Genomic DNA, 25,248 nt, shown 5'->3' on the forward strand with positions numbered 1-25,248 from the left:
ATGAATGGCCTGGGATTGGGAAGTAAAACAAAATGCATATTCTGTACATTATAAAATATACAGAAGATGAAGAGTAGATTGTTATCAAGCATGACAGTCCAGGAATAATTCAATAAATATTGTTTTTGCCATTTTAGGAGTGTTTTGAAAATACAGCAAACAGTGTGGTTATTTTGTTACCTTTCTTTAGATATTGCTTAGGTAGCCTATTTCCTAAAATGTTTCAGCCTGAAGTAGCTGGTATGTATGAGTTATTAGAGCATACAACCAAGCAAAAACCCATAATAGCCAGAAGCTACATAAAGTAATTGCAGTAGATCACTCCCTCTTTCATTTAGGAGAAAATGTTCCAGGGATTTTTAATTAAACCTTACAGCTCGTCTGAAACGTAACTTCATAACATGGTGAAACGCTTGAAATGTTTGATTGAAGAAGTCAGTAAATGAGTTTGAAATCAACTGAAAGTTTTGGGATTTAGGAGACCCTTGCAGGCATTGAGCAATAGCCTCTGTATATTAAGTTCAAGATCTTGGAATGTTGTCCCATCACAGAGATACAATAACTGGAAATTATTTGTTGGGTCATTTGCACAACCCCAATTACAGCCATAATTTTTGATATGTTAAAAAAACAACCGTGTTTGGATTTGGCTAATAAAGATATGAGCCGTGCAGATCTTATTGAAAGACTGGTGGACATAAACCCAACATTTTAAAGCCAAATTAATTTTGTTTACAGGTTCTGTACAGGACCCTCTTGGCAACACCCTGATGAGAAGGTTGTACCATCTTACCAACTCGGTCCTGAGTCCCCTTTGCAAGGTGAAAGTGTGCTAGGAAATTCTTCTCTGGCAGTGCCTCCACCTAATGGGATCTGGGAATACACCTATGGCTGGCCCCATTAGGAAAAACATTCAACACACACTAAGTACTGTATAACAAATAACTTTATATAAGAGAAAGTGCAGTTTAAAGGGTAAGTAAAACTGTCATAGTAAACATATGCATTTCAAATAACATGACCCACTACCCTGGGGATGCTGTGACAGACCAGTCCTGGTACTTCCCTACCAGGCAAAGTCCCGCACTACTCCATTGGCAGATACAGAGTCTCAGTCCCTTATCCCCAATGAGCACAATTGGTCCCAGGTAGCAATATTGCCCAAATACCTCTCTGCTGGGCAGATTTTCTCCCACGCAGTAGGCACAAAAAAAACTGTATCAAAAACATGGGTTCCCCTGGATCCTTTCCTTTTCTACCCTCCCAAAGGCCACTCGGGGGCTCACACAGAGCTGGCAGGCTCACACAGAGCTGGAACAGGCACCCACAAAGGCTCCAGGCTCTCCTAGCCAAGCCCACAACTTGCTTGATCAATATGACAATGTCTCCCAGCACTGTCCATAACGTTGGTACATGGTTGCTTAATCCATAGCTGAACTGTAGCTCCCAGCAATGTCTATAGCACGAGCACTCCGAATCCAGATTTGGAATTAGGGAGCTTCAGACCCTATTGGACTAGCTCCCAGGCATGGTACTGCCGCACCCCAGCCTCAGAGGCCTCCTGCCTCTACATCTTGGCTGCTAAAATCACTCTCTCCTCAGTGAAGTAGTATCCAGCAGTAAGACAGTAAGATCAGTAATCAGTGATGGCTGTGTGAGCACATGGCTCTCCTATTTATAGTCAAGAGGTGCAGCAGCGACATCTAGTGTCATCCTTTAGTATCGGTCATGCTGCACAGACGCAAGGGCTCCTGCCCCTGCCAGAACCATAGGAGACCCCATAGCTCAAGTCCAAACAGGGGATTTCCACACCATGTGGTTTAGATATTAGGTAATTAACCCTATGGGTCCCTACACAGGTGTAGTACAATCAGTGAATCTTTCCAGCTGAAAGGAGAATCCAGCTAAATATTCAGAAGGGATTTTACAGTGAGAGCCGTGAAGATGTGTAATTCTCTCCCTAAATCAGTCTTACAGGTTGATACATTAGATAGCTTTAAGCAGGAATTGAATGTCTTTTTAGCAAGTGAGGGAATACAGGGTTATGGGAGGTAGCTCATAGTACAAGTTGATCCAGGGACTGGTCCGATTGCCATCTTGGAGCAACTTGGAGAGGCTTCAAAGGTTTTTTTTTTGCCTTCCTGGAATTAACTAGCAGTTAGGCAGGTTATATATAGACTTAAAACGTTGAACTTGATGGACGTGAATCTTTTTTCAACCTAACTTACTATGTTAGTACTGTATGTTACTATCGCAGCTTGCTTCAATAGCTTGAGATTAGGGATATAGGAATCAGTGAGCACGAGTCCAATCTTACATGGCTTTTTGGTTAATCTTTAAATATCACATATATTGAGCTGCATCTCAAGGTGTTCTGTACAACTCTTAGAATGTCTTTCATATGGGATCACAAACTGAAAGTATTGGATCCAGGAAACGTAGGGTCTACAGAGCTGAGCCATGTCGATGTGGTAGTTTCTAACATCTCCATCAACAGAAGAGCTTTATTCTGCTAACAGAGATAAAGGGCTGGTTCATCTTTAAGTTAACTTTTAGTATGTAATAAAATAACTAATTCTTAGCAACGTTTCAGTTGGAATTTGTTTTGATAGTTTTTTTAATTATTTGACTTCTTCTAACTCTTTCCAGCTTTCAAATGGAGGTCACAGACCCCATGTTAAAAACATATGCTCTGTAAGGCTATACATTTATCGCTACTTTTTATTACTCATCTTTCTATTCATCCTCCAGTCTCTTATTCAAATCATTGCATGGTCGATGGGGTAATTTGGGCAACCAGGTTGCTGAAATTGCAAACTGGAGAACTGCTGACTAAAAAAGCTAAATAACTCAAAAACCACAAATAGTAAAAAAAAAAAAAAAGAAAACTAGTTGCAAATTGTCTCAGAATATCACTCTCTACACCATACTAAAAGTTAATTGAAAGTTGAACAACCCCTTTAATATAATCATGTTGTTTACCCATTAGTCTATTGTGTGTTGTTTCAAAAGCTTGAGTACGTGTTTAGAAATTTAGAATGAATTTGCTTGATTTAAGATGGGCCCTGCCCAACTCAATTGTTTAGTGACTATTTAAATAGTGATCCTATTGAGCTGTGCCGTAGTGTGAGCTGTCCATCTCTAGGTAAGGTAAGTAAACCTTAGAGATTATTAGGTGTAGCTGGCAGTACTTTAACCAGAGTGTTGCAGTAGATCTACTGAAACATTTGTTTTGGGGGGGATATACAGTCTCCAAGAATGTGACCCAAGAATGTGCTTGTGCATTTGTCACCTGAAAGTGAAAATAATGTCTTGTATAATAGGATGTAATGTGTACCACAAATTTATATTCCATGCCTCTCTTTGGAATCAGCTGATAAGAGATTGGCATTTACATAGAATAACCACTTTTTTAACCATCTTGAGTTTTACCCTTCATTGTAATGTGACTAAGGTAGACCTTACAGCTATCAGGAATACAACAGAGATACTGAACCCCTTGTGGGGGAGACTCGGGAAAAGATGCGATCCTGAGTTTGGTTCTAGCAGGGCATAAGAGTGTGTGTGTTGTCCCATGTCTACATGTGTTCCCTCTGGGTACTCCAGTTTCTTTTCACACTACAAAAAAAACTGGCAGGTTAATTGGCATCTAATTAAATTGACTGTAGTGTGTAAATGTGATATGGACCTTAGATTGTAAGGTTCACTAGGACAGGGATTAATGTGAAGGATGTATAATCTCTGTAAAGTACTACAGTAAATGTGGCAGCCCTCTCTAAATAATAATAATAATAAAGTACAGGCATAGGATCCATTATCTGAAAACCCGTTATCCAGAAAGCTCTGAATTATTGGAAGGCCGTCTCCCATTATATCATTTTTAAAAATATAATATAATAATAAAACAGTACCTTGTACTTGGTCCCAACTAAGATATAATAAATCCTTATTGACGTCAAAACAATCCTGTTGAGTTTCTTTTATATTGAAATTGTTTTTTAGTATGGGGATCCTAATTACAGAAAGATCCCTTATCTGGAAAACCCCAGATAAAAGTTTGAATACGTGTATTATTAATAATAATAAGAAGAAGAAGAAGAAGAAGAATACAAAGATATGATGTAACCCAATAACACTTGCTTGTCTATTATTACTAACTTTATAATATTTAATACAATATATATTATATATTGATAAATATAATATAATAGAATGTTGTTCAGTTGTTTTCACTTTTAAATGTATCTCCATATAGAAGTGTTATGATTATTTCATCTTTGTTGTGAATGTAAAACATAAAATGATACTATGATGAATCCTAGCAGGATACGGCCAGGAGATGAACAAGAGCAACACAATGAAATATGCTAATGTCCAACAAAAGAAAGAATAGCACAGATCATAAAAATAGATGGCAAAAGATTATTTGGGCCTATAAGCAAATAAAAAAGAGGAATAGTAAGGTAATAAGCAAGGGATGGAAATATTCAGAGCAAGGCAAAGACATTGCAGATTAAATAAGTAATCATTTTTACTCCGTTTTTACAAATTAAGGTGTCTCGTGGCTATTAAAAAGAATAATGGACCAGTGTAGACACATAGACATTTAGTACAGAGGAAACAATGCTAGACTGCTCTAGACTAGTAAAAGTCTATGGACCTAGGTGCTAAAGAAATGGAGGCATATACTTTGACTATGTAAACTTGACAGAATGCAAAGGAAAACCTAATGCTGAATACAGATGGAAAGGAAAAATACTGTTCTGTACTAGAGAAGAAAGTTGCGGGAAAGGAAAGATGAATACAGGTATTTATTATTATTAACGTATTTTTAGAGCTCCAACATATTGCACAGTGTTGTAAAATAAATGTGTTTATACAAGAAATTGCCTGAATTACATACTAGAACATACAGAGTTACATACAGTACATACACCAACGAGGGCCGGTACAAAAGGTGAGGAATGCCTTGTGCAAAAGAGTTTACAATCTAAAGGGGAAGGGAATGAGACACAAGGTGCTGGAGTGGGCAAGATCAAAATAAACAGGTGAGAGATGTAGCATACGCTATTGCATTTGGTAGCTTAATAGAGTGAGGATAGGCTTCTCTAAATAAGTTTGTTTTAAGAGATCTTTTGAAAGCAGAAAGGTTGGGAGAAAGTCAGACAGACCAGGAGAGAGAATTTCAGAGAAGGGGTGCAGTCCTGGCAAAGTCTTGAATGTAAGCATGTGAAGAGGTAATGAGAGAAGAGTTGAGGAGCAGGTCAGCAGAGGAGCGTAGTAAGTGGTTGGATGAGTATCTAGAGATGAATTCAGAGATGTAGGTTGGGGAAGAGTTATGAATGCTTTGAATGTCAAGCTCACTAGTTTGAATATTATTCTGAAAGGTAGTAGAATCAAGTGCAGGGAGTGGCATGGCAGAGGAGGAGCGGTTGTGGAGGTGTATAAGCCAGGTGGCAGTGTTTATTACTTTTGCATAGAAATGGATTCATAGCAAAATAACTGGTGATACCTCAGGCATTCAGGTTTGGAGGCACTATCCACAGACAGATTATACAATAGGAATCTAAGTAGAAAATGAAAGACTTGAAGACCTTAACATGTAAAATATCGAAAAAGAAAAGTGGTATAATAGACCCCAGTATTTTGCGGGAGTCAACTGTATTTATACCCTTAATGGAGGTTCTGATGGTAGATGGTTCTGATGCAAAAATACATTGGTGCCTATGGGTGTTTTTACAATGAGCTAGCAGTAGCAAACTAGCAGTTATCCCTAATATCTAATGTATTCTAAGCACAGAAACATGAGCATGTAATTCCTCATCTGAGTTTGCTGCCCTTTGATTTTGGCAAATCTTTCAACAGAGTTTAATTTCTGGTAAACAGGGGACATTGTGAAATCATCTAGCAAAATAAATAGCCCAGATCAGGAGTGAGCAGTGTATCTGAAATCTGACCTGAATAACATACGCTGGGATTCTGCAACCACTTTGTGCCACTCATCTTTCCCTAATTAATACCTATCCTTCCCAAAAGGTAAGTCTGAATTTGATCACTTTCATTCCATTTAAAGGGTAAAGTCTCAAGCTACAGGAAAGCTGCTGAGAAATGTATTCTTTGTCTTCGTATTAAAGAGAGTGCAACCTCAAATATAACTTTTACCTAATAAAAGAAAATGCTCAGCAACCTTCCAATATAGATTATTGCACATTTTCAGTGACTTTTAAAGTTAATTGTAAATGAAAATTGCTATTGAAAGCTGTATCTGTCTGTCTGTTCTATACTCTGCACTGTTGGTCCTGACTACGTTATCACTAAAAAAAATATTGCTTGTTCTATAATAAGCGGATCGGTAAAAACTGAGAATCACTGAATTTTGTTTTCCAATTTTGTGATTCACCTTCAAAAATGGTATATTAGATGTTGCACCATCTATATTTTTATATATATCGGGTTTTTCTAATTAATGATTAAAGTGATAGTAGAGTAGTTTTATATAGCATCCCAAAACAAACATTATTTTCTAGAATGTGTTAGCTATAACCAGCGCCGTTTCTGGGGAAGGAGCCGCCTGAGGCGGCTCCTGCAATGCCGCCCCCCGCACCGACTTACCTGTCGGGAGGGGAGGCAGGAACACGATTGCGGAGAGCGCAATTGCGCTCTCTCGCAATAGCGCAGCCGAATTTCCGGTTTAAAAACCGGAAATTCGGCTCTTAAAGGTGCAGGAGCGGCTTTTTGCCGCCCCTGGAATCCTCTTTGGCGCTGCCGCCTGAGGCGAGCGGCTCAGCTCGCCTCATTGGCGGAGCGCCCCTGGCTATAACAGGTATGGGATGTGTAATCCAGAATGCTTGGGACCTGGGTTTTATGTTTACAGCATCTTTCCATAATTTGGACCACAGATGTTTACACTGCTAAAATAATTAAAAAATTAAATAAATCTTATAGAGTTGTTGCCTATTGGATTTATTTAATGTTTAAATTATTTTCTAGTAGACTTAAAGGGGTTGTTCACCTTTGAGATAACTTTTAGTATGATGTAGAGAGCGATATTCTGCAATAATTTGCAATTGGTTTTCATTTTTTATTATTTGTGGTTTTTGAGTTATTTAGCTTTTTATTCAACAACTCTTCAATTTGCATTTTAAGCAATCTGGTAACTAGGGCCCAAATTACCCTAGCAACCATGCATTGATTTGATTAAAAGACTGGAATATGAAGAGGAGAGGGTCTAAATAGAAGGATCAGTAATAAAAAGTAGCAATAACAATACATTTGTAGCCTTACAGAGCATTTGTTTTTATAGAAGGGGACGGCAACGGCCGTTTGAAAGCTTAAAAGTATCAGAAGAAATAACTATAAACTATAAAAAATAAATAATGAAAACCAATTAAAAAGTTGCTTAGAATTGGTTGTTCTATAACATACTAAAAGTTAATTTAAAGGTATGCAGATCCAAATTACAGAAAGGTTATCCGGAAAACCCCAGCATTCTCGATAACTAGTCCCATACCTGTATTATAAATCTGAAACAAAGAACAAGATAGTTTTTTGGGCTAAGTGGTTCCACCAGAACGCTAAAGGTGGCCATGGATGCAAAGATCCTATCGTACGAATCAAGGATTCGTACGATTTTCGGATCGTGTGTAGTGTGTCCGACATTGTTCGTCCGGCGGAGATCGGTCGTTTGGTCTATTTTGATTTTGGCCCGACCAATCCCGCCAGAGCCCATTGCGCATCGTAATTGGATCGTTCGGCCAAACGGCAGAAGGTTCAGTTTACCCCCCGATATAGCCATGCTCGTTAATGGCAGATCGGGGAAAGATCCACTTGTTTGGCGATGTCACCAAACGAGCGGATCTTTGCGTCTATGGCCACCTTTAGGTACCTGTTTTCAAAAGGCTTCAGTTGAAGGACTTGTTGACCAAGGTTTCATATGATAAAACCAACATCCTGGAAAATTGGAACTCTAATCCTTCAAGTATGGGCCTGCTATTATGTGTTGGTGTTGGACTGCATGAGGGCAAATATGCTTTACAGTTGTATGAAATCACCCAATATTTGTGTTCTATTTAAATTAAAAGGTTTAATGTCATCCCAGAAGGAAGTCATGCAGTGCTGATGAGACTCATTGAGTGAATGACCATGAATAGCAGAGAGTGCTGGGTAAGGCTCACCATGAAGGCTACACTATAGAAGGTGCAAGTCACAATGTTTTTATATGCACCAAGGAGTTCCATGACCATATAATTGTATATTTTATACATATATAACATATATTTTATAGAGGTCATGGAACTCCAAGGTTAATTCTATTATCACCATATTTTTCAACAAGGGGTACTATATTTATTAAATGACACAATTATACAATTGATTACAATTAAGTTTTAGTGAGTCGTGATAGAAATGACATCACTAAGCTTCATTTATAACTGATGACATCACTAAGAGCTGTTTATAAGGATATCATTTACAGGATATTCATGGCTTTTGTGTATATATACATACATACTCCTCAGTACCTTACAGAAACTTTGATTTATTTACAGGCAATGGAAACAAACTGTTCAAACATGACACCCTTGAGCCCAGATTTTGCTGAGAAGGAAAACGTTGTATGCATTTTCGGAACAGGAGATTACGGTCGATCACTTGGATTTAAAATGCTTCAGAGTGGCTTCTCGGTAATATATGGAAGTCGAAATCCCAGTTCTGCTAGTTTGTTGCCTACGGGAGCCGAAGTACTAAGCCACAGTGAAGCAGCAAGCAAAAGTCACATCATCTTTGTGGCAGTTCAGAGAGACCATTATAGTTTTTTCACTAAGCTTAGTAAAGTCTTGCAAGGAAAAATTGTAGTGGATGTCAGCAACAATTTCAAAATAAACCAGTACTCGGAATCAAATGCAGAATATCTTGCTCAGCTTGTGCCGGCTGCTAAGGTAGTAAAAGCATTCAACACAGTGTCTGCCTGGGCCCTGCAGTCAGGTACATTGGATGCCAGCAAGCAGGTAAGTGCTTTACAGTATATTTAGATTTCTAACAGAAAACTCTGTGAAATTCTTACTGTTTCCATAAATACAAATACTGTATATAGAGCCAGCATTTTAAATTACAGAAAGAAATGTGAGATTTTGAGATATATATATATATATATATATATATATATATATATATATATATATATATATATATACTGTATGACATATATCAATTTAAAGGTTATGTTGGGAAGAGCACGTTAACGCTACAAAAAATGTATTATTACTGGGTTTCCTCATATACTCTCAACAAAGTAACAATAATAGCAGGATCAGGAAGAAAGTTGTTCGCATTTACACCCCAGAACAGAACTGAAAAGTATAAATCTAACAGTATAATAACCCCTTTTTTAAATGTTAAAGTATTGGAAAACCCTAACAAATTAACGTAAAATTGCCCAGAGTGCTCTTCTAAGCACTTACAGTATGCGATGTTCCTGTTTAGTCTAGTTTTCAAGATAATAGCAATTTTTACACTGCCAATATATTGAAATTGAAACAAAAGCACCACCTGCTGGTCAGTTGTGTTCACCGTTCTGACAGTTGAGAGATCATTCTGACAGTAGAGAGACAGCTTGAAAAAAGGCTCTGTGTAGCCTGAAACGTCGCTTATCCAGGTACTGCCAGTGTTCCAAATAAAAGGGTTTTTACTAAAGAAAGAAGTGTGGTGCTGTACTTCAATCAATTTATACAAGAGGATTGGGAAGTGGCCATTCAGGGTACGTGCACCAGGACCTCCAGGTTTAAAGATTTAGGAGCTAATTCTATTAACCAAGCAAGTAGAGAGACAGTTCACAATGAAATGCTTTTTGCTTATAAAGCAGAGTAGAAAATGAAAACTGGAAATTATTCCTTAGTAATCCACCAATTGATTTCGTTAGTCAGACTCTTTAACAGACACATGGAGTAGCCATCTCCACCACTGTATCATTTAGTAACAAGAAAATATGGAGAGTCTTTGAAAGTATGTCGTTTTATTATCGCACCATAATAAAACTACATACTTTCAAAGACTCTCCAGATTTTCTTGTTACTACAGAGTAGAAAATGTCAGGTGACTGATTTATAGTAAACAGAGCAACATCAGAAACATTTCAACTTCTAAAAATTTCTCCCGACTGACCAGCAGGTGGTGATGTTGTTTCGGAGTCATTATATTTCATTATATAATCAGCAAACGCAAAATAATTTTTGAATAAGTTTCTTAGTCAATCTGGGAGCTAGTGATGTATTAGCCTGTCAGGCAAGTTTGGGCCAACCTATTACCGTCAGAGGGTGGGTTATATTCCCCTTAATCCCAACCCTTCCCTGACTTCTCTGTGTTGTTCCAGACCCTGTACTGATGTTTATTTACTTACTTATATACTCACGTTTGCCCTGGACCCTTCAGTAAAACCAGAGATGGGGCAGCCATGGGAATATAAAAAGTTGCAGAGGCCCTGGTCAGTCTCTGGTTGGGCTACAGTAGGGTTGGCACACGTCAAAAAATATTTGACCCATGCATCACTAGTGGGAACACCTCAACCTTTTTTTATCATTGATCCCAACTTAAGACTTTAAGCACTCTTAACAAAAGCTAAGTCACATTAGAGCTCACATGTGAACTCTAAACTGTAGAGAAAAACTCTACACACATAGGGGCATATTTATTAAGGGTCGATTTTAGAGTTTATGGGAGTTTATAAAAAATCCCATAAACTCAAAATTCGAAATAAAAATTACCAATCGAAATGTATTAAATTCAAATTTTTTAAACTCGGGTGAATAGGATCGACCTGCAAACTCGAATCAAATTAGATTCTAGTTTTTTTATTTAAAATTCGATTTTCAAAAATCCACCAAACTACTCCAAATTGATAGGAGGTCCCCCCACCAGGTTTTAGATGGCGAGCAGTCGAATTTGAAGGAACAATACTTGATAAATGTTGAAATTCGAATTTCAACATTTTTTTAAACTCAAATTGAATTTGGACTATTCCTTAGGTGAATTACACTAAAATCAACTCGAAATTCAAATCTAATAATTAAAATGTTTCAATTCAAATACTTCATGCAGTTTTTAGATGATACAGTATATACAGTACCATATAGGAACCATAGTAAGCACTGAATCTGTTCTGCCCTAGGTTTTTGTATGCTCAAATGACAGCAAGGCAAAGCAGGCAGTTATGAACATTGTGCGTGCTCTTGGGCTTACTCCACATGATCAAGGATCTCTTGCGGCCTCTAAAGAGGTAGAAAATTATCCTCTGCAACTCTTCCCAACATGGAGACTCCCCTTGTATATTGGCGCGGGGCTCACAGTGTTCATGTTTCTTTATTGTGTGATAACTGACGTGATCTACTCTGCAGTCACTGAAAAAAAAGATGCATCATTCCGCATTGCAGTTTCCATCCCCAACAAGGTCTTCCCAGTAATGTCACTGATACTGCTGGCTTTGATTTATATTCCTGGTGTGTTTGCTGCAATTATTCAGTTATACAGAGGAACCAAATATAAGCGTTTCCCCCATTGGCTCGATCGATGGATGCTGTGCCGGAAACAGCTGGGACTGATAGCACTGTCATATGCATTGCTGCATGCAATTTATACACTCGTTATTCCAATTCGATATTATGTGAGAAACAGGATAAGCAGCAACATCATTACACAGGTAACTCATAACCATGTTGCACATTAAACACCACTGCTTCTTTCATTCATAGCTGTCTTTATTTTTTTAGACCAACAACCTGTTAATAACATTAACATTGAGAAACTTTTTGTCTCAGGTCCAGGTTTATCAGAGGTTGGAAAAAAAATTAATCATTTCCCTAAAGTTCTAGCATTCTTTAATAAATTGCAGAATTTTCTCATAGACTTGTAAAAAAAATTCTCGCCAGGTGATAAAAATTTCACGAATTTGTACTTTGGTCAACTGCAATTTTGTTTTTCCTTCAAAACAAAACACGTAGCAAAATTCTGGCGTACAGTTGCGTCAAAAAAAAATTGAATATCAGAATGTTGCAAAAAAAAAAAGATCTTAGAATGTTGGGGGAAGTTTCCATAAGTATATAAAAAAATTTTTACCAGGAAAAACAATTCAACATTTGATAATTGGCTGCCTTGAACCCATTGAGCTTATTTTTTTTGCAAAAAACCCAAACTTGTGCAATCGATTGCAGTGTGTTCAGGAAGAAACTTGACTTTTCTGCAACCGTTTTGCCCAAACAAAAACAATCAGAGGTCCATGAATTAGCCCCTTAGTGTAGTAATCCATAGTTAACACTGAGGGGCCGAATTACTAAGGGTCGAAGTGAATTCGAGGGAATTTTCGAAGTAAAAAAATTCAAAATTCAAAGTAATTTTTTAGATACTTCGAGCATCGAATAGGATACTACGACTTCAAATTTACTTTGTCTTTGATTTGAAGTAAAAATCGTTCGACTATTCGACCATTCAATCGAAATACTGTCTCTTTAAAAAAACTTCGACTTCAATACTTGGCCAAATTAAACCTGCCGAAGTGCTATGTTAGCCTATGGGGACCTTCTACAACATTTTTCTAAGTCTTTAGACATCGAATAAAAATCCTTCGATCGATTGCTAAAATAGTTCGAATCGAGCGATTTTTATTTGACCGCAGGGTTGCTAAATTTGTTGAAAAAACGTTGAATTCGATATTCTAATTCAAAGTTTTTTTAATTTGATGGTCGAATTTCGAAGTTTTTTGTACTTCGAAATTCGACCCTTGATAAAAGTTAAAGGGCTATTTTTTATGCTGTGTAACAAAATTCACAGAAAAAACAGTGTAAAATAAATGGCAAATTTATCAAGGTATGTTTTATTTTATGACATGCGAGACATTTGTAAGTAAGTTCTGGTGGAAGTTGTTCAAAGAAAACAGCATAAAAATATTAATCAATTTTTACAATTTTTTTTTTTTACAAGGGGAGGCCTGGTGAATTATTTTGCTGTTTTCTACACTACATAATAAATCTGACCCTAAATGTACTTTATTGATCAAACCCGTGAGCAGGAATTGAATTAAAAACCTCCAAGGGCAGTGGAACACAAGTAGTACTGACCAGATCTTTTTGTAGGATGGGTCAGTACACTCATGTCCAATAGTGGATCACATCCCACTGAAAAGAATGGGAAATGTGACTTGGTCTGTATGGGAGATTACGAAAAATAAGTAGAAGGTGGACTGCAAAACTAATATATTAAAAGTACAATTTATTATATAATCACAAAAACACTGGCCGGCCGGAAAACACCGTGAAAAATGAATAAATTATTCTAAAATCAATAATAAATACAATCCAGGTGGGCAATAACTTTTCCTGTGGAGAAAATTCAAATGATTGTTCCTAGGTGTTGGTATATGCTTATAATTTAAAAAAGAAGATGGTTGTGATGGTTTAATCCCCAATAGGTAGCTGTAGAGGAAATCGCACACCCACGACAGACGTCCAATATAGTGGTACCTGGTGCCCGGTGATAAAGGAATCGGCAAACCTCTCAAATGGATACGAAAAAGCACACCGGCACACAGGATTTGAAGCTGCAGGGCAAGCCCTTGCAATTTTTTAATGCAGTGCAGGTGCAACGTTTCGGGGTCACGCCCCTTTGTCAAGCATGCTTGACAAAGGGGCGTGACCCCGAAACGTTGCACCTGCACTGCATTAAAAAATTGCAAGGGCTTGCCCTGCAGCTTCAAATCCTGTGTGCCGGTGTGCTTTTTCGTATTAATCCCCAATAGGACCTTGGGGATTGAAGGTGTGCAGTCTCTACAATATAATACCCTTCCCCCATCCGACACAGGAATTTCTTTGTTCTGTATGGGAGATTCTCATCTGAAAAAAATGTAGGTCTGTTTGAGTTGGCGATAGTTTACATATGGATAATGGTCTCAATTTATGTCAATGGAAAGTATTCTGGGGTGGATAGTTTGTGTCCATGGCACAGCACTTAGGGGCAGATGTATCAAGGGTTTAAATTTTTAAATTCAGATTTTGAGTTTATTTTAGTGTAATTCGACTAGGGAATAGTTCAAATTCAATTCAAGTTTAAAAAAAATTTAAGAATTCAAACTCAACTATGCATCATCTACAACCTGCCAAATTGATGTTTTAGCCTATGGGGGACCTCCTACAATCAATTTGGAGTCGTTTGGTGGACTTTTGAAAAAAACAATTTTTTTTGAAAAAAACTTTTTTTTTTGTAAAAAAAAATCTAATTGAATAAGATTTGCAGGCTGATCCTATTCACCCAAATTATTATTTTTTTAATTTTAGAATAGTCCCAACTACACGGGGCATATTTATCAAGGGTCGAAATTTCTAATTTAAAAAACTTTGAAATTCAAATTCAAAAAGACCAATTGACTCCAAATACAGGCTAAAACAGCAATTCGGCAAGTTTTAGATGGTGAATGGTCGAAGTTTGAAGAGACAGGACATGATAAATTTCGATATTCGAATTTTCAAATTTTTTTTTAAATTCAAATCTAATTTGGACTATTCCAAAATAGCTTGAAATTCAAATTTTTTGCATTCTAAAATTCACCTTGACCTTTGATAAATCTGCCACTACGTGTTAGAGCTTAGTAGGACAGCTATATAATCAACTCCTGGAAGGTTGTTTTTCTAAATTTTAATACTTTTCCGGTTTACTAGTTTTTCACATCTGTAAAAATAAAAATCTCATAAAAACATGAGAAAATGAGAACAATCTGCCAACTAAACCTAGACGAGCCAAACGCTCTGGGTGCCAATTGCAAAACAAGATCAGTGAAAACACAGATATATGGGAAGATGGATGTAGCTTTCATCCTGGTCCAATAACATTATGGATTAAGCACTATGAAATGAATGCTACTAACAAATAGGGTTTGATTTTATGTTCTAGATTCGCAAAAACGAGACCAGCCCGTTTGATAACACCATTGCTTGGCGTACAGATGCTTACATTGCACTGGGAATTCTTGGATTCTTTTTCTATGTCCTCTTGGGCATAACATCCTTACCATCTGTAAGCAATTCAGTCAACTGGAGAGAATTTCGATTTGTTCAGGTTTGTTAAAGACCATTTTCCTTTGCTCAGCAATAGCTTAGAAAACATGCCCTATTTACAGTACATTTCATCTTCACAAAGTCATACGCCAGATAAGGTCCTCTTGTGATAATAGCTACAGAACATACAATTTCACAAATTCGAATGTCAGAAGGGCTCCTCTGGTGATACCTCACGCAGTCTAGAAGTCAAGGGATTCCGCTACGCTCATGTCACACAGCTGATTTTCTACTAGGGATCTAACATCACAGCATATGCAATGATTCAAAAAGAAAACACGAACAATGGCAACATCTAGAGATACTATTTGGCTCAGGAAAATATTATTTTATTAATATTGAGGCTTACGGCACTTTGAACAGACAAAAGTCACGGGCATCTCAAAGGAGATGTTCTGATTATTAACAATAAATATGCCTATAGACTAAGACTGTTTTCAATAAGTCTTCATGCTTCATTTTTTATGACTTTTGGAATTTTTGTTTTCAATGCCACCTCTTCACCTTTGGCATTTAAATTAATTTCTGGTCTAGCAAAAAAAACGGTTTCCATCACAGACTGGAAGATAACCAAAGCAGAGTAATAGAAATACACACCTATATGAGATCAAGGTGCTGTTGGGGGCTGACACAATCAAGCAAACCCCAAATATTAAAATAAATAAATAAATAAATACTAACATATTTTATATGGATTATTTAAAAAAAGGTTTATTTAGAGCAAACATTTGGGGGCAGATCTATCAAAGGTCGAAGTGAAAATTCAAATAAAAAAATTACAATTTCGAGCTTATTTTTGTGTACGTCAACTAGGGAATAGTCAAAATTCGATTCGAATTTGAAAAAAAAATCAAAAATTAGAATTTCAAAATTTATTATGTACTGTCTTCGAATGTATTCGACTTTGACCATTCGCCATCTAAAATCTGCCGAATAGCTGTTTCAACCTATAGGGGACCTCCTAAAACCTATCTGGAGTCAATTGGTGGACTTTGAGAAATCAAAAAATTCTAATGCGCTATTACTTCGATTTGTATGATTCGAATTCAATCAAAAACGGACCCATTCGGCCAAAAAAAACCTTTGATTTAATTTTCGGTTTAAGTTTTTCAAATTCGAAATTCGACCCTTGATAAATCTGCCCCTTAATAGATGCCTGACACATTTCATGCCATTACTAGGTTTTCATTAGGGACATAGAGAAACGCAAAAGGCCTGCCCTGGGCTGAAATGCGGATGGCAACTTTAGGTTGTATTTCTTAATACACTTCTCAGTTCTTTCTGTGTGACCTGATTCATTGAATGACATAAGTATTTACCAGTCTCTGGGTGCAGAGTTCTGGTGCTCATGCCCTTTTCTTCTTTTAAGATGAATTTGCAAAGTCTGCATTAGACATGTCAATATGTCTTCCATATATATATATATTTATTAATTTATTCGGTGAATGTGAACATAAGGGGGAGCAATGTAATAAAAGTGGCAAACTATGCTCCAGTTCTTTAGTCCATTTCAGTTCCTGTTTAAAAGGAAAATGCATGGAAGGTGGTTATGGGTCACTAGACATGTAAACATTCACTACATATACCAAGAGTGAGTTAGTGTTGTGTTAGTTGAAGAACCCCGGGTTCCATCATAATCGTTTTTATAATAATTTTCTTTCCTGTCAAAAGAACAATATTTAAATTTAGGTATGTGGCGTTACTAAAAGACTATGCATAAATGGTAATTCATGTGTAGATATTTTCTACTGTAGTAATATTTTTTCTTGCTCTCTTGTTATTCAGTCAAAACTTGGATACCTAACCTTAGTGCTGTGCACAGGGCATGCAGTGCTTTTTGGATGGGACTGGTTTCTAAGCTTCTCCAAATACAAATGGTACCTTCCTCCGGCCTGCACACTGTCTCTTGTTGTTCCTTGCACAGTGCTGGTCTTAAAGCTCATTCTCATCATGCCATGCCTAGACAGAAGAATCACAAAAATCCGACAAGGCTGGGAAAAGTCTTCGGCAGCTGGAACAAAAATCTGAAAATGGTGATGTTCCTTTACAGTGCAAAATGTAGCAATCCAAGTCTACAATCAGACAAGTGAGTGAGTGAAGGTACAGCATATTTAGATATTCTGGAACAAGCAAGCTTAAGGTGAACTATTGTGAAAATGAAAATTTAATTTAAGCTTCCTAATACTGAAGTAGAAAAAACTTTCTAAATACAATCAATTAAAAATTCGGCACTGTTTCTAAAATAATCAAGTTTATCTTCACTATTCCTCTCTCCGTGTCTGTTTCCTCATTCTGTCTTCATGCAGGAGTTGGGTGTCAGATGAATGATCCAATATATCTTATCAGGGGGCTCCTTTTGCCTAGAAGATGTATTAGAGCTCACTCTATTAAAATCACCAGAAATCCTGTCTCTCTACATTCAGGATTTGTGCAAAACGTCGTTATTTTGTTAGATTTTGTTTGTACTGGAATCAATTTGAGAGAGCTCTAATACATCTGCTAGGAAAGGAAGCCCCCTATAAGATATATTGGATCATTATCTGACACCCAACTGTTGCATGAAGAGAGAATGAACAGATACAGATGCTGAGAGAGGAATAGTGAAGATAAACTTGATTATTTCAGAAACAGTGCCGAATTTTTTTATTGATTGTATTTAGAAAGTTTCCTACTTCAGGGCCGGATTTACATAGCAGGTGCCCCTAGGCCCACTGCCGATTGTGGCCCCTGTCCCCTCCCCCAGATTTTCATTATTGGGACCGGAGCAATGGGGAAATTTAAAAAATGGTCCTATCTCCTGCGCATCCCCAGTGTTTTTGAACCAATGTGGGTGTGGTTGGGCAGCATGCGCCCCCTAAAATCCTGCTGCCCTAGGCCCGGGCCTTGGGGGCCTTTCCACAAATCCGGGCCTGCTTATATAATTTTTATTTTTTTGCGATAGTTCCCCTTTAATTTGCTATAGACTTGGTGGTAGTGCTCTATAACAAGGTGCACAATGTGCTCAGCATTATTGTAGCAAAGTCTAGAATATTTGTAGAGTGTATTATCCTGCATGACTTTCGCTTACTCAGTAGTTCTGTGAACCAGAAAATAAAATGTATTTCCACATAGAGGTGGTGGTTTTCAGGCCCAGTTAGACTTCAATACAGAGATGGACACATCTGCAGATAGTCAGCCAATCTGTTTCAACACTTTTATATGTGCATTAAAAAATTTCTAATTGTGTCTTTATTCTTCATTATATCTTTAGTTTGTGAGAATTAATTGGTGGTGATGCGCTTTCTATTAAATAGATTTTTAAAACAATCTAAGCATTGTCTGTGTTTGGTTGTTGAGCAAAACTAGGCGTTTCCACTAGGAAGGGCATTCAGAATTTTAGGTGGTAAATCCAAGAATATAAGCATACATCCATTTTGTCATACTAATGTGACCACTATGAGCGAATCGTTTGCAGATCCATGTGACAGCACTAAAGCAAAACTGACATTGACATGGACCAGTTTATTTAAGATTAGTGATGGGCGAATTTATTCGCCAGGCGCGAATTCGCAGCGAATTTGCGTGATTCGCCACCAGCGAATAAATTTGGGAAACGCCCATGAAAATTCGCGTAAAAAACGCGGCAAAAATGGCCGCCGGCTTAAAAAAAATGGGCCCCGGCGTCAAAAACGAGACGCCGGCGCTGTTTTTATATACGCCGAGTTTTTTGCCGTTTCGCGAATTTTGCGAATTTTTCGACGAAGCGAAACGGCGCAAATTTGCCCATCACTATTTAAGATTGTTTTCTTTACTAAGCTGTATCAATGGTTACTACTTGTTTAGAAAATATGAATTGTTTCATCTCTGACAAACACTTTGTTCCACTGCTTTCCTGATTTGTTAAACATCCCTTCACTTGCATTTCATTCATTTTAAAAATTCATTTTAATTTAACTTTTAGGGACAGATTTACTAAGCTCGAGTGAATAGTTTGAATAAAAAAATATTTGAATTTCGAAGTATTTTTTTGGGTACTTCGTCCATCGAATTGGTCAAATTTGACCGAAACGAATGATTCGAACAATTCGAAGTAAAAATCATTCGACTATTCGACCATTCAATAATCTAAGTACTGTCTATTTAAAAAATACTTAGACTTCATATTTCACCACTTTAAACCTACCGAGGTGCAATGTTAGCCTATAGGGACCTTCCCCAGCACTTTTCTACGTTTTTTTTGATTGAATAAAAATCCTTCGATCGATCGGTTAAAATCGTTCGAATAGTTCGATTTGAACGATTTAATTTTTATTAGATCATTCGATCAAAGATTTTACTTTAAATCCTTCGAATTCGAAGGATTTTTTCTTTGAGGGTCGAATTAGAGGGTTTTTTAAACCCTTCGAAATTTGACTCTTGATAAATCTGCCCCCTAGTATTTTATAGAATGGCCAATTCTATGAAACTTTTTAATGTCTTTATTATTTATTTTTTAGAGTTTTTAAATTATTTGCCTTTTCTTCTGACTTTTTCCAGCTTTCAAACAGGGGTCACTGACCACATCTATAAAAAGAAACTAATGCTCTGCAAGGCTACTGATTTAGGGGGTTATTTATCAAAGTCCGAATTTATCTCAATATTTTCTGCTACAAACTCCTATCAAATCTGCTCTGGTTTTTTATACTTATTTATCATTACATTTTTCAGATTTTTCACACAATTTTCAGGATTTTTTCAGATTTTTCACCTGAAAACTCCAATTTTTGCACTGGGTTTCAGGGTATTGCACGAAACCCAATGCACATCAAAAAATCTGAGATGCCGGATTTTCTGATTCTGACTTTTCCATCCTCGGGGTTTAATAAATTCTGAAAAATTTGTTTTTAAAAGTCTCATTTTATAAAATAAAAATCACAAATGTTTTGTGATTTTTGCATTCAGAGTTTAGTAAATAACTCCCTTATTGTTATTGCTACTTTCTTGTACTCATCAGAGTATTCTACTATTATGCATCAGATTCTACTATTGATAGTCAAGTCTCTTGTTCAAATCAGTGCACGATACCTAGGAAAATTAGCAACCAGATTGCTATTTCAGATACTGAAATCAGCCAATCAAAGCAGGGGAGATCTGTCAGGGACTCACTGAATGAGTTTTGTTGGTTGCAACACATGGCCAGAGTTGGAACTAGGCACATACTACATACACATACTACCCCTCAATGCACTTTATCCTCCTGTCACTGATGCTCTGCTTTCCCTTTATGCGGGGTGCTGAGTGGGTATGGATGTCGAGCAGAGGGGCAGGGTGTTTGGGCTATTGGGGCTTGCCTTGGGTTCTCTCAACCTTAGGTTTGCTCCCTTACTTCTGCATCTGAATGAAGTTAAGGTTCGGGAGGGGGATTCTGAAGTGCATGGACCTGCTGGGTTTGGGTCAGGGTTCAAAGCGCGACTTACTCCTGTTTTTTTTGGGGGGGGGGGTTTGCACTTTGTCCACCTTTAGTAAATGAGCCCTCTTGTGCGTACACAATAATCAATTGATTAATGAACATGTTCAGCTTATTACAAGCAAAGAATTGACCGTTTACTTTATACCACCTCAAAAATTACGCAACCTAGTCAAAGGAATATATTTTTGGCAGCAAAAAAATTCTGGCGTGAAACAGGGTTGAAAAATGCTGTGATAGCATGGCTTTTTACAAGGCCTTTGTTTACCTTACCGCAGTATAATATTCAACTACAGAGTTACATAAAATCATCAACAGCTTTATAATTGTGTAATTGTTTATGACGTACCATGATGTTAAAGTGAAGATACATGGTCTATTTCAAAGCTGTTTTTGTTTTGCAAAAATCCTATTGCATTGTCTCTTTCCAATTGCCAGAAAACATATTACGCTGCAATAACTACAGTATGCAACATCTCACATTTAAATGTGTTTTATGAAAGGACAGACAGTATTAGTAAATGAAAAATAACAGCTGTCTGTCATTGGGTTTTTAATTTGCAGATATGTATTGCTCCTTGGGGAGAGAAAGTGAAATGGTCATAAAGAGACCATCTTTTGCATCACATCTATTTAACCGTTACAGATGTTGCCTTTGAAAAAATATGAGGAAAGCAGCTGTTCTCGCTTTATTCTGCGAATACCACTCAATGAATTGTTCAAAGGACACAAACTCCAAAGGGTTCAGTACCAAAATAAAGTAAGACCAAAGTCAGCATAAACAGGAAACAATCACCGGGTACAGAACATTCTTCATTAGTTACATTTGCTTTATGATTTCCTAATAAATGCTATTTTGAGTCATTCCTCTAGAGCCATTTAAAGACCACAGAAAACTAGTAGAAAACTCCTTCTACTAGACTTGTCTGTTATACTTATAACATTGCACCTCTCCTTCAAGTCAGGAGGTCACTAAATTGGCATGATCTAGACCTTGGGTAGGGTTGTCATGCAGAAAGAATGAACAACAGTTGGCATAAAGTTCAAAACTGTGCAACACATGCATAGACATGGTTTATGCAAATATATATTAGTGGAACATTGCTTTATTGGCAGGCTAGAGTTCAGTTCTTTGCTTTTGAAAATGCAATTGCATGTGTCAGTTCCCTAGACTTTACAGCTTTAGATCATGTCTTACCTATGTCCATGGTAAACATAGCATATTGACACTCACCCACCACATTTGCCAAGGTCTCCTACATTTTAAAACCATGGCAGTGTTTTTGTGAGAAGACAATTATCTGTAGTGGTTTCCAAACAGGAGCAACGACCAGGTATCAGGTAAGTGATTATAATTACAAGGGGGCAGCTAACATTTGGTACCCCATGTGATTGTGACTTTCCTTTACCTTTACATTTATTCTGACATGTTTTTTAAAAAGATCAGAATGTGACCCCTGATCCCAATATCCTGGTGATGACACTTTTTTCCCCCAAAATGCAATATTTTTACATCAGCTTATATTTCTAGTGTGTAGGAGTGTAGGAAATCAGGCCTCTCTCTCTGCATTTCCATATGGGAGTGTCCAGCAATCCAGCATAGAGCACTTCTTAGTTAAACAGGATAAACCCTCCCTTCGTCAGGATGTCGAAGACGTATGATGGGTTAATCCCCCCGAAATGTTGATGCACAGGTGACTTTAAATAAAAGGGGTAAACTCCCCACCTGCAACATACATGGTGTTGTGCTTTTCTCTTAAATCTTCTACATGGTAAGAAGACATATGCCTTTCACATGAGATAATGAAGAAAATTACCCAGAATTCCTGCTGCTCTGTAATATAGTTCCTGGGAAGACACAGTGCAATGTTCCAAAACAAACATAGCTGCAATGACCTTAAAGGACAAGGAAAGAGTAATACAATGAGGGGTGGCTAAATTCACCAGGCGTGAATTTGCGGCAAATTCACGCCTGGTAAATTCTGGATGCACGTCGGAAAAGTTGCTTGAGTCAAAACCGTCACGCTTCGAAATTATTCGGACGCCCATTGACTTTAATGCCGCCATCAAAATTGACGCGAGCGTCAGAATTCGCCTATCACTAGTGCCACCACTCAGTGTCCTAAATCGATAATATTTTTCTCAGGAACAGTACTCCCCTTCTGAAAACATTGCAGGGATCTTTCTTCCCTACCGTCACACCTCCATATTTTTAGTATTTCTTGAGGCTCCCTTGCAGCTATCTAGGCTTGTGCATTCACAGGATAGTAAATTGAAAAATGTGACTATTGCGTGACTATGCAAGTCTGGGAGTATGAAGAAGCCGCAAGGCAGCCTTGGGAAATACAGGTGAAATTGCAGATTAAGATGCAGATTAATTCTTGAGTTGGGATTTTTTAGGGCTTCATTTTAATTAAAACGAAATATGCAAAACTTGTAAAAATTCCGTACAAATATTTTTATTCTGTAACCTTTGTTTGTTACATTTTATTGTAAAACGTCTATTCGTTATCTATGTGGAGCATTTGGTAAATAAATGATGATGATTAAAGAGAATATATACAGTATCAAACCACAAAACCAGCAGGATGTATTGCAGACTACTTTGTGGAAAAGTTGAATTTTTTTACACTTCTATCTTCTAAATTCCAAGAACAGAGGTGGGACGCTGTGGGACTATACAGCAGTAAATATCCATAGCTACTATACCGATAGAAAACCCGGTCAAATCTGAATACAGGCTGTGTATCATTGTGCAGATACATTTGGGAAATTGTGCTAAACAGAAAGACACAAAAGTGCAGCTGTGAAGGCAGCTCCTCATAAATGAACCTTATGTAAATATACTCCGATTTACAGCGTTCCTACTTAGCTTTCTGTTGACAAAAAGGGAATTTATTTACAGCTTCTATATTCTAATTTGAACAAACCAAAAGAAAACAAATTTATTTCATTTTAATCAGTGATCCAAAAGCCATATCTCATATAGGAAGCGTAGGCAATGCTGAGAGCAGCTTCAAGCAAACCGATGTTGTTTTTCCGCTATAAGTCACCATTATATTGAATGCCGTCATTTGCATTTTCTCAGAACTAAGCGAATCACGTGGTCATTTTGCTAATATACAAGTGTGCTGATTTGTATCAGGAGAATGACATTGGCAACGCAGAGCTCAATGCAAACATATTATTAGAGATGATATCAATTTCCTAATAATTTCTGCAGCTTCCAAATATGAAAATGAAATGTGTATACAAGTCAGAAAGAAACTGCTTGAACAAATATTGGCATTAATATGTTATGTTTTGGTTTTTTGGGTTTTTTTTACCACAAGGCTATGGCAAGTACTCTTCATGAAAAAGAATAATAGCATAATATGTCCAAAACTGCTATAGATCTCACCAGTGGGAAATCATTGTGGTTGGTCCACAGTCCATGACCATGCATATTTTAGGTGATAACAGAGCAATGCTACAGACATTAATTTGGTAGCCACAGATTACGATCCCCATCTTATTGTCGCTTATATTTTTCAGGGAAAAATATAATTGGTAGACACCTTGTGCCCTATAACTGGTAGGTCATGCCCACCTTTGGCTTCACATAATTTTAACACAAGATGAAGAATAACGCCAAAGCCATTCTACATCAACATTTACTGACCTGAACACTGTAGCAGTAGCACTGAGGCCTGTCCCTAGTTCTCGCTCCACTTGACTCTCCCCTTGCTTTGCCTAAATCTCCTGCCTTGTCTTGTTTCCTACCTGTTCACCTGTTCCTACCTGTTGCCCAATCTCTCCCAACCCCATCTTTTCTGCATCTTCGTCTGTCCATATCGCTCCAGTCTTTTCTGTTCAGGTCAGGTGTCTTTGCTTTTGCTTATCTAGTGCCTTATTGTTCTCCACTCACTTTTTTCCTTCTACATTTTGTTTGAAGGACTCACCACCGTATTCTAGTATCTGGGATTTTGCAAACTGGTTCACCACAATAACTAGTGATGAGATTTATTCGGCAAGCACAAATTTGCGTGTTTTGTCAAAAGATTTTTGCCGCCGGTGACAATTCCAAAGCGGTGACAAATTTTTTTTTGTCATTTTGCTTGTTTTTGTCATTTTGCACGTTTCGCGCTGGAAATTCGAATTTTTTTTGCTGAAACGGGAAAAATTCGGCCATCACTAACAATAACCAGTACAGTATGGGGCAGATTTATAAAAGGTCGAGGTGAATTTTTGAATTGAAAAAATTCAGATTTCGAGCTATTTTTTGTTTACTTCGACTAGGGAATAGTACAAATTTAATTTGAATTTGAAAAAAATTTGAATATCGAAATTTATCATGTACCGTCTCTTTAAAAATTCGACTTCGACCATTCACCATCTAAAACCTGCCGAAATGCAGTTTTAGCCTATGGGGGACCTCCTAGAACCTATTTGGAGTCAATTGGTGGACTTTGAAAAGTTTTTTTGGGGGAAAACTTTGAATCGAATTCGATCTAATGCACTATTAATTCGATTTGTACGATTCTAATTCAGCCACATACAGACCTATTTGATCGAAAACTGACCTATTTGGCCAAAAAAACTTTCGGTTGGTCCTTTTGAATTAGAATTTCGACGTTTTTCAAATTCAAAATTCGACCCTTGATAAATATGCCCCTATATGTGTGTATTTATATATACAAGTCGGCAAATTCATCAAAGGTCAGGATGTAAATTTAAATTCCGTATCAA

At 37.3% G+C, this 25,248-nt stretch overlaps 1 protein-coding gene across 4 annotated transcripts; it reads left to right on the top strand.

Annotated features, from left to right (window-relative positions):
* The first annotated feature begins 5,928 nt into the window (after positions 1-5,928).
* On the top strand, positions 5,929-17,312 carry steap4.2.S (STEAP4 metalloreductase, gene 2 S homeolog). Of its 4 annotated transcripts, none has more exons than XM_041567456.1 (6): positions 5,934-6,036; positions 8,082-8,163; positions 8,550-9,008; positions 11,165-11,692; positions 14,932-15,096; positions 16,881-17,312. In XM_041567456.1, exons 2-6 carry the CDS (start codon positions 8,137-8,139, stop codon positions 17,121-17,123), a joined length of 1,422 nt encoding a protein of 473 aa, XP_041423390.1. In that variant the 5' UTR covers positions 5,934-6,036; positions 8,082-8,136; the 3' UTR covers positions 17,124-17,312. The 4 variants fall into 4 exon arrangements, with proteins under 4 accessions (XP_041423391.1, XP_041423390.1, XP_018124950.2 ...); XM_018269461.2 differs by having other exon boundaries at positions 8,099-8,163; XM_041567457.1 differs by lacking the exon at positions 8,082-8,163 and having other exon boundaries at positions 5,929-6,036.
* Positions 17,313-25,248: the final 7,936 nt, after the last annotated feature.

This window comes from Xenopus laevis, chromosome 6S (assembly GCF_017654675.1).
Source record: "Xenopus laevis strain J_2021 chromosome 6S, Xenopus_laevis_v10.1, whole genome shotgun sequence".
Classification (NCBI taxonomy): domain Eukaryota; kingdom Metazoa; phylum Chordata; class Amphibia; order Anura; family Pipidae; genus Xenopus; species Xenopus laevis.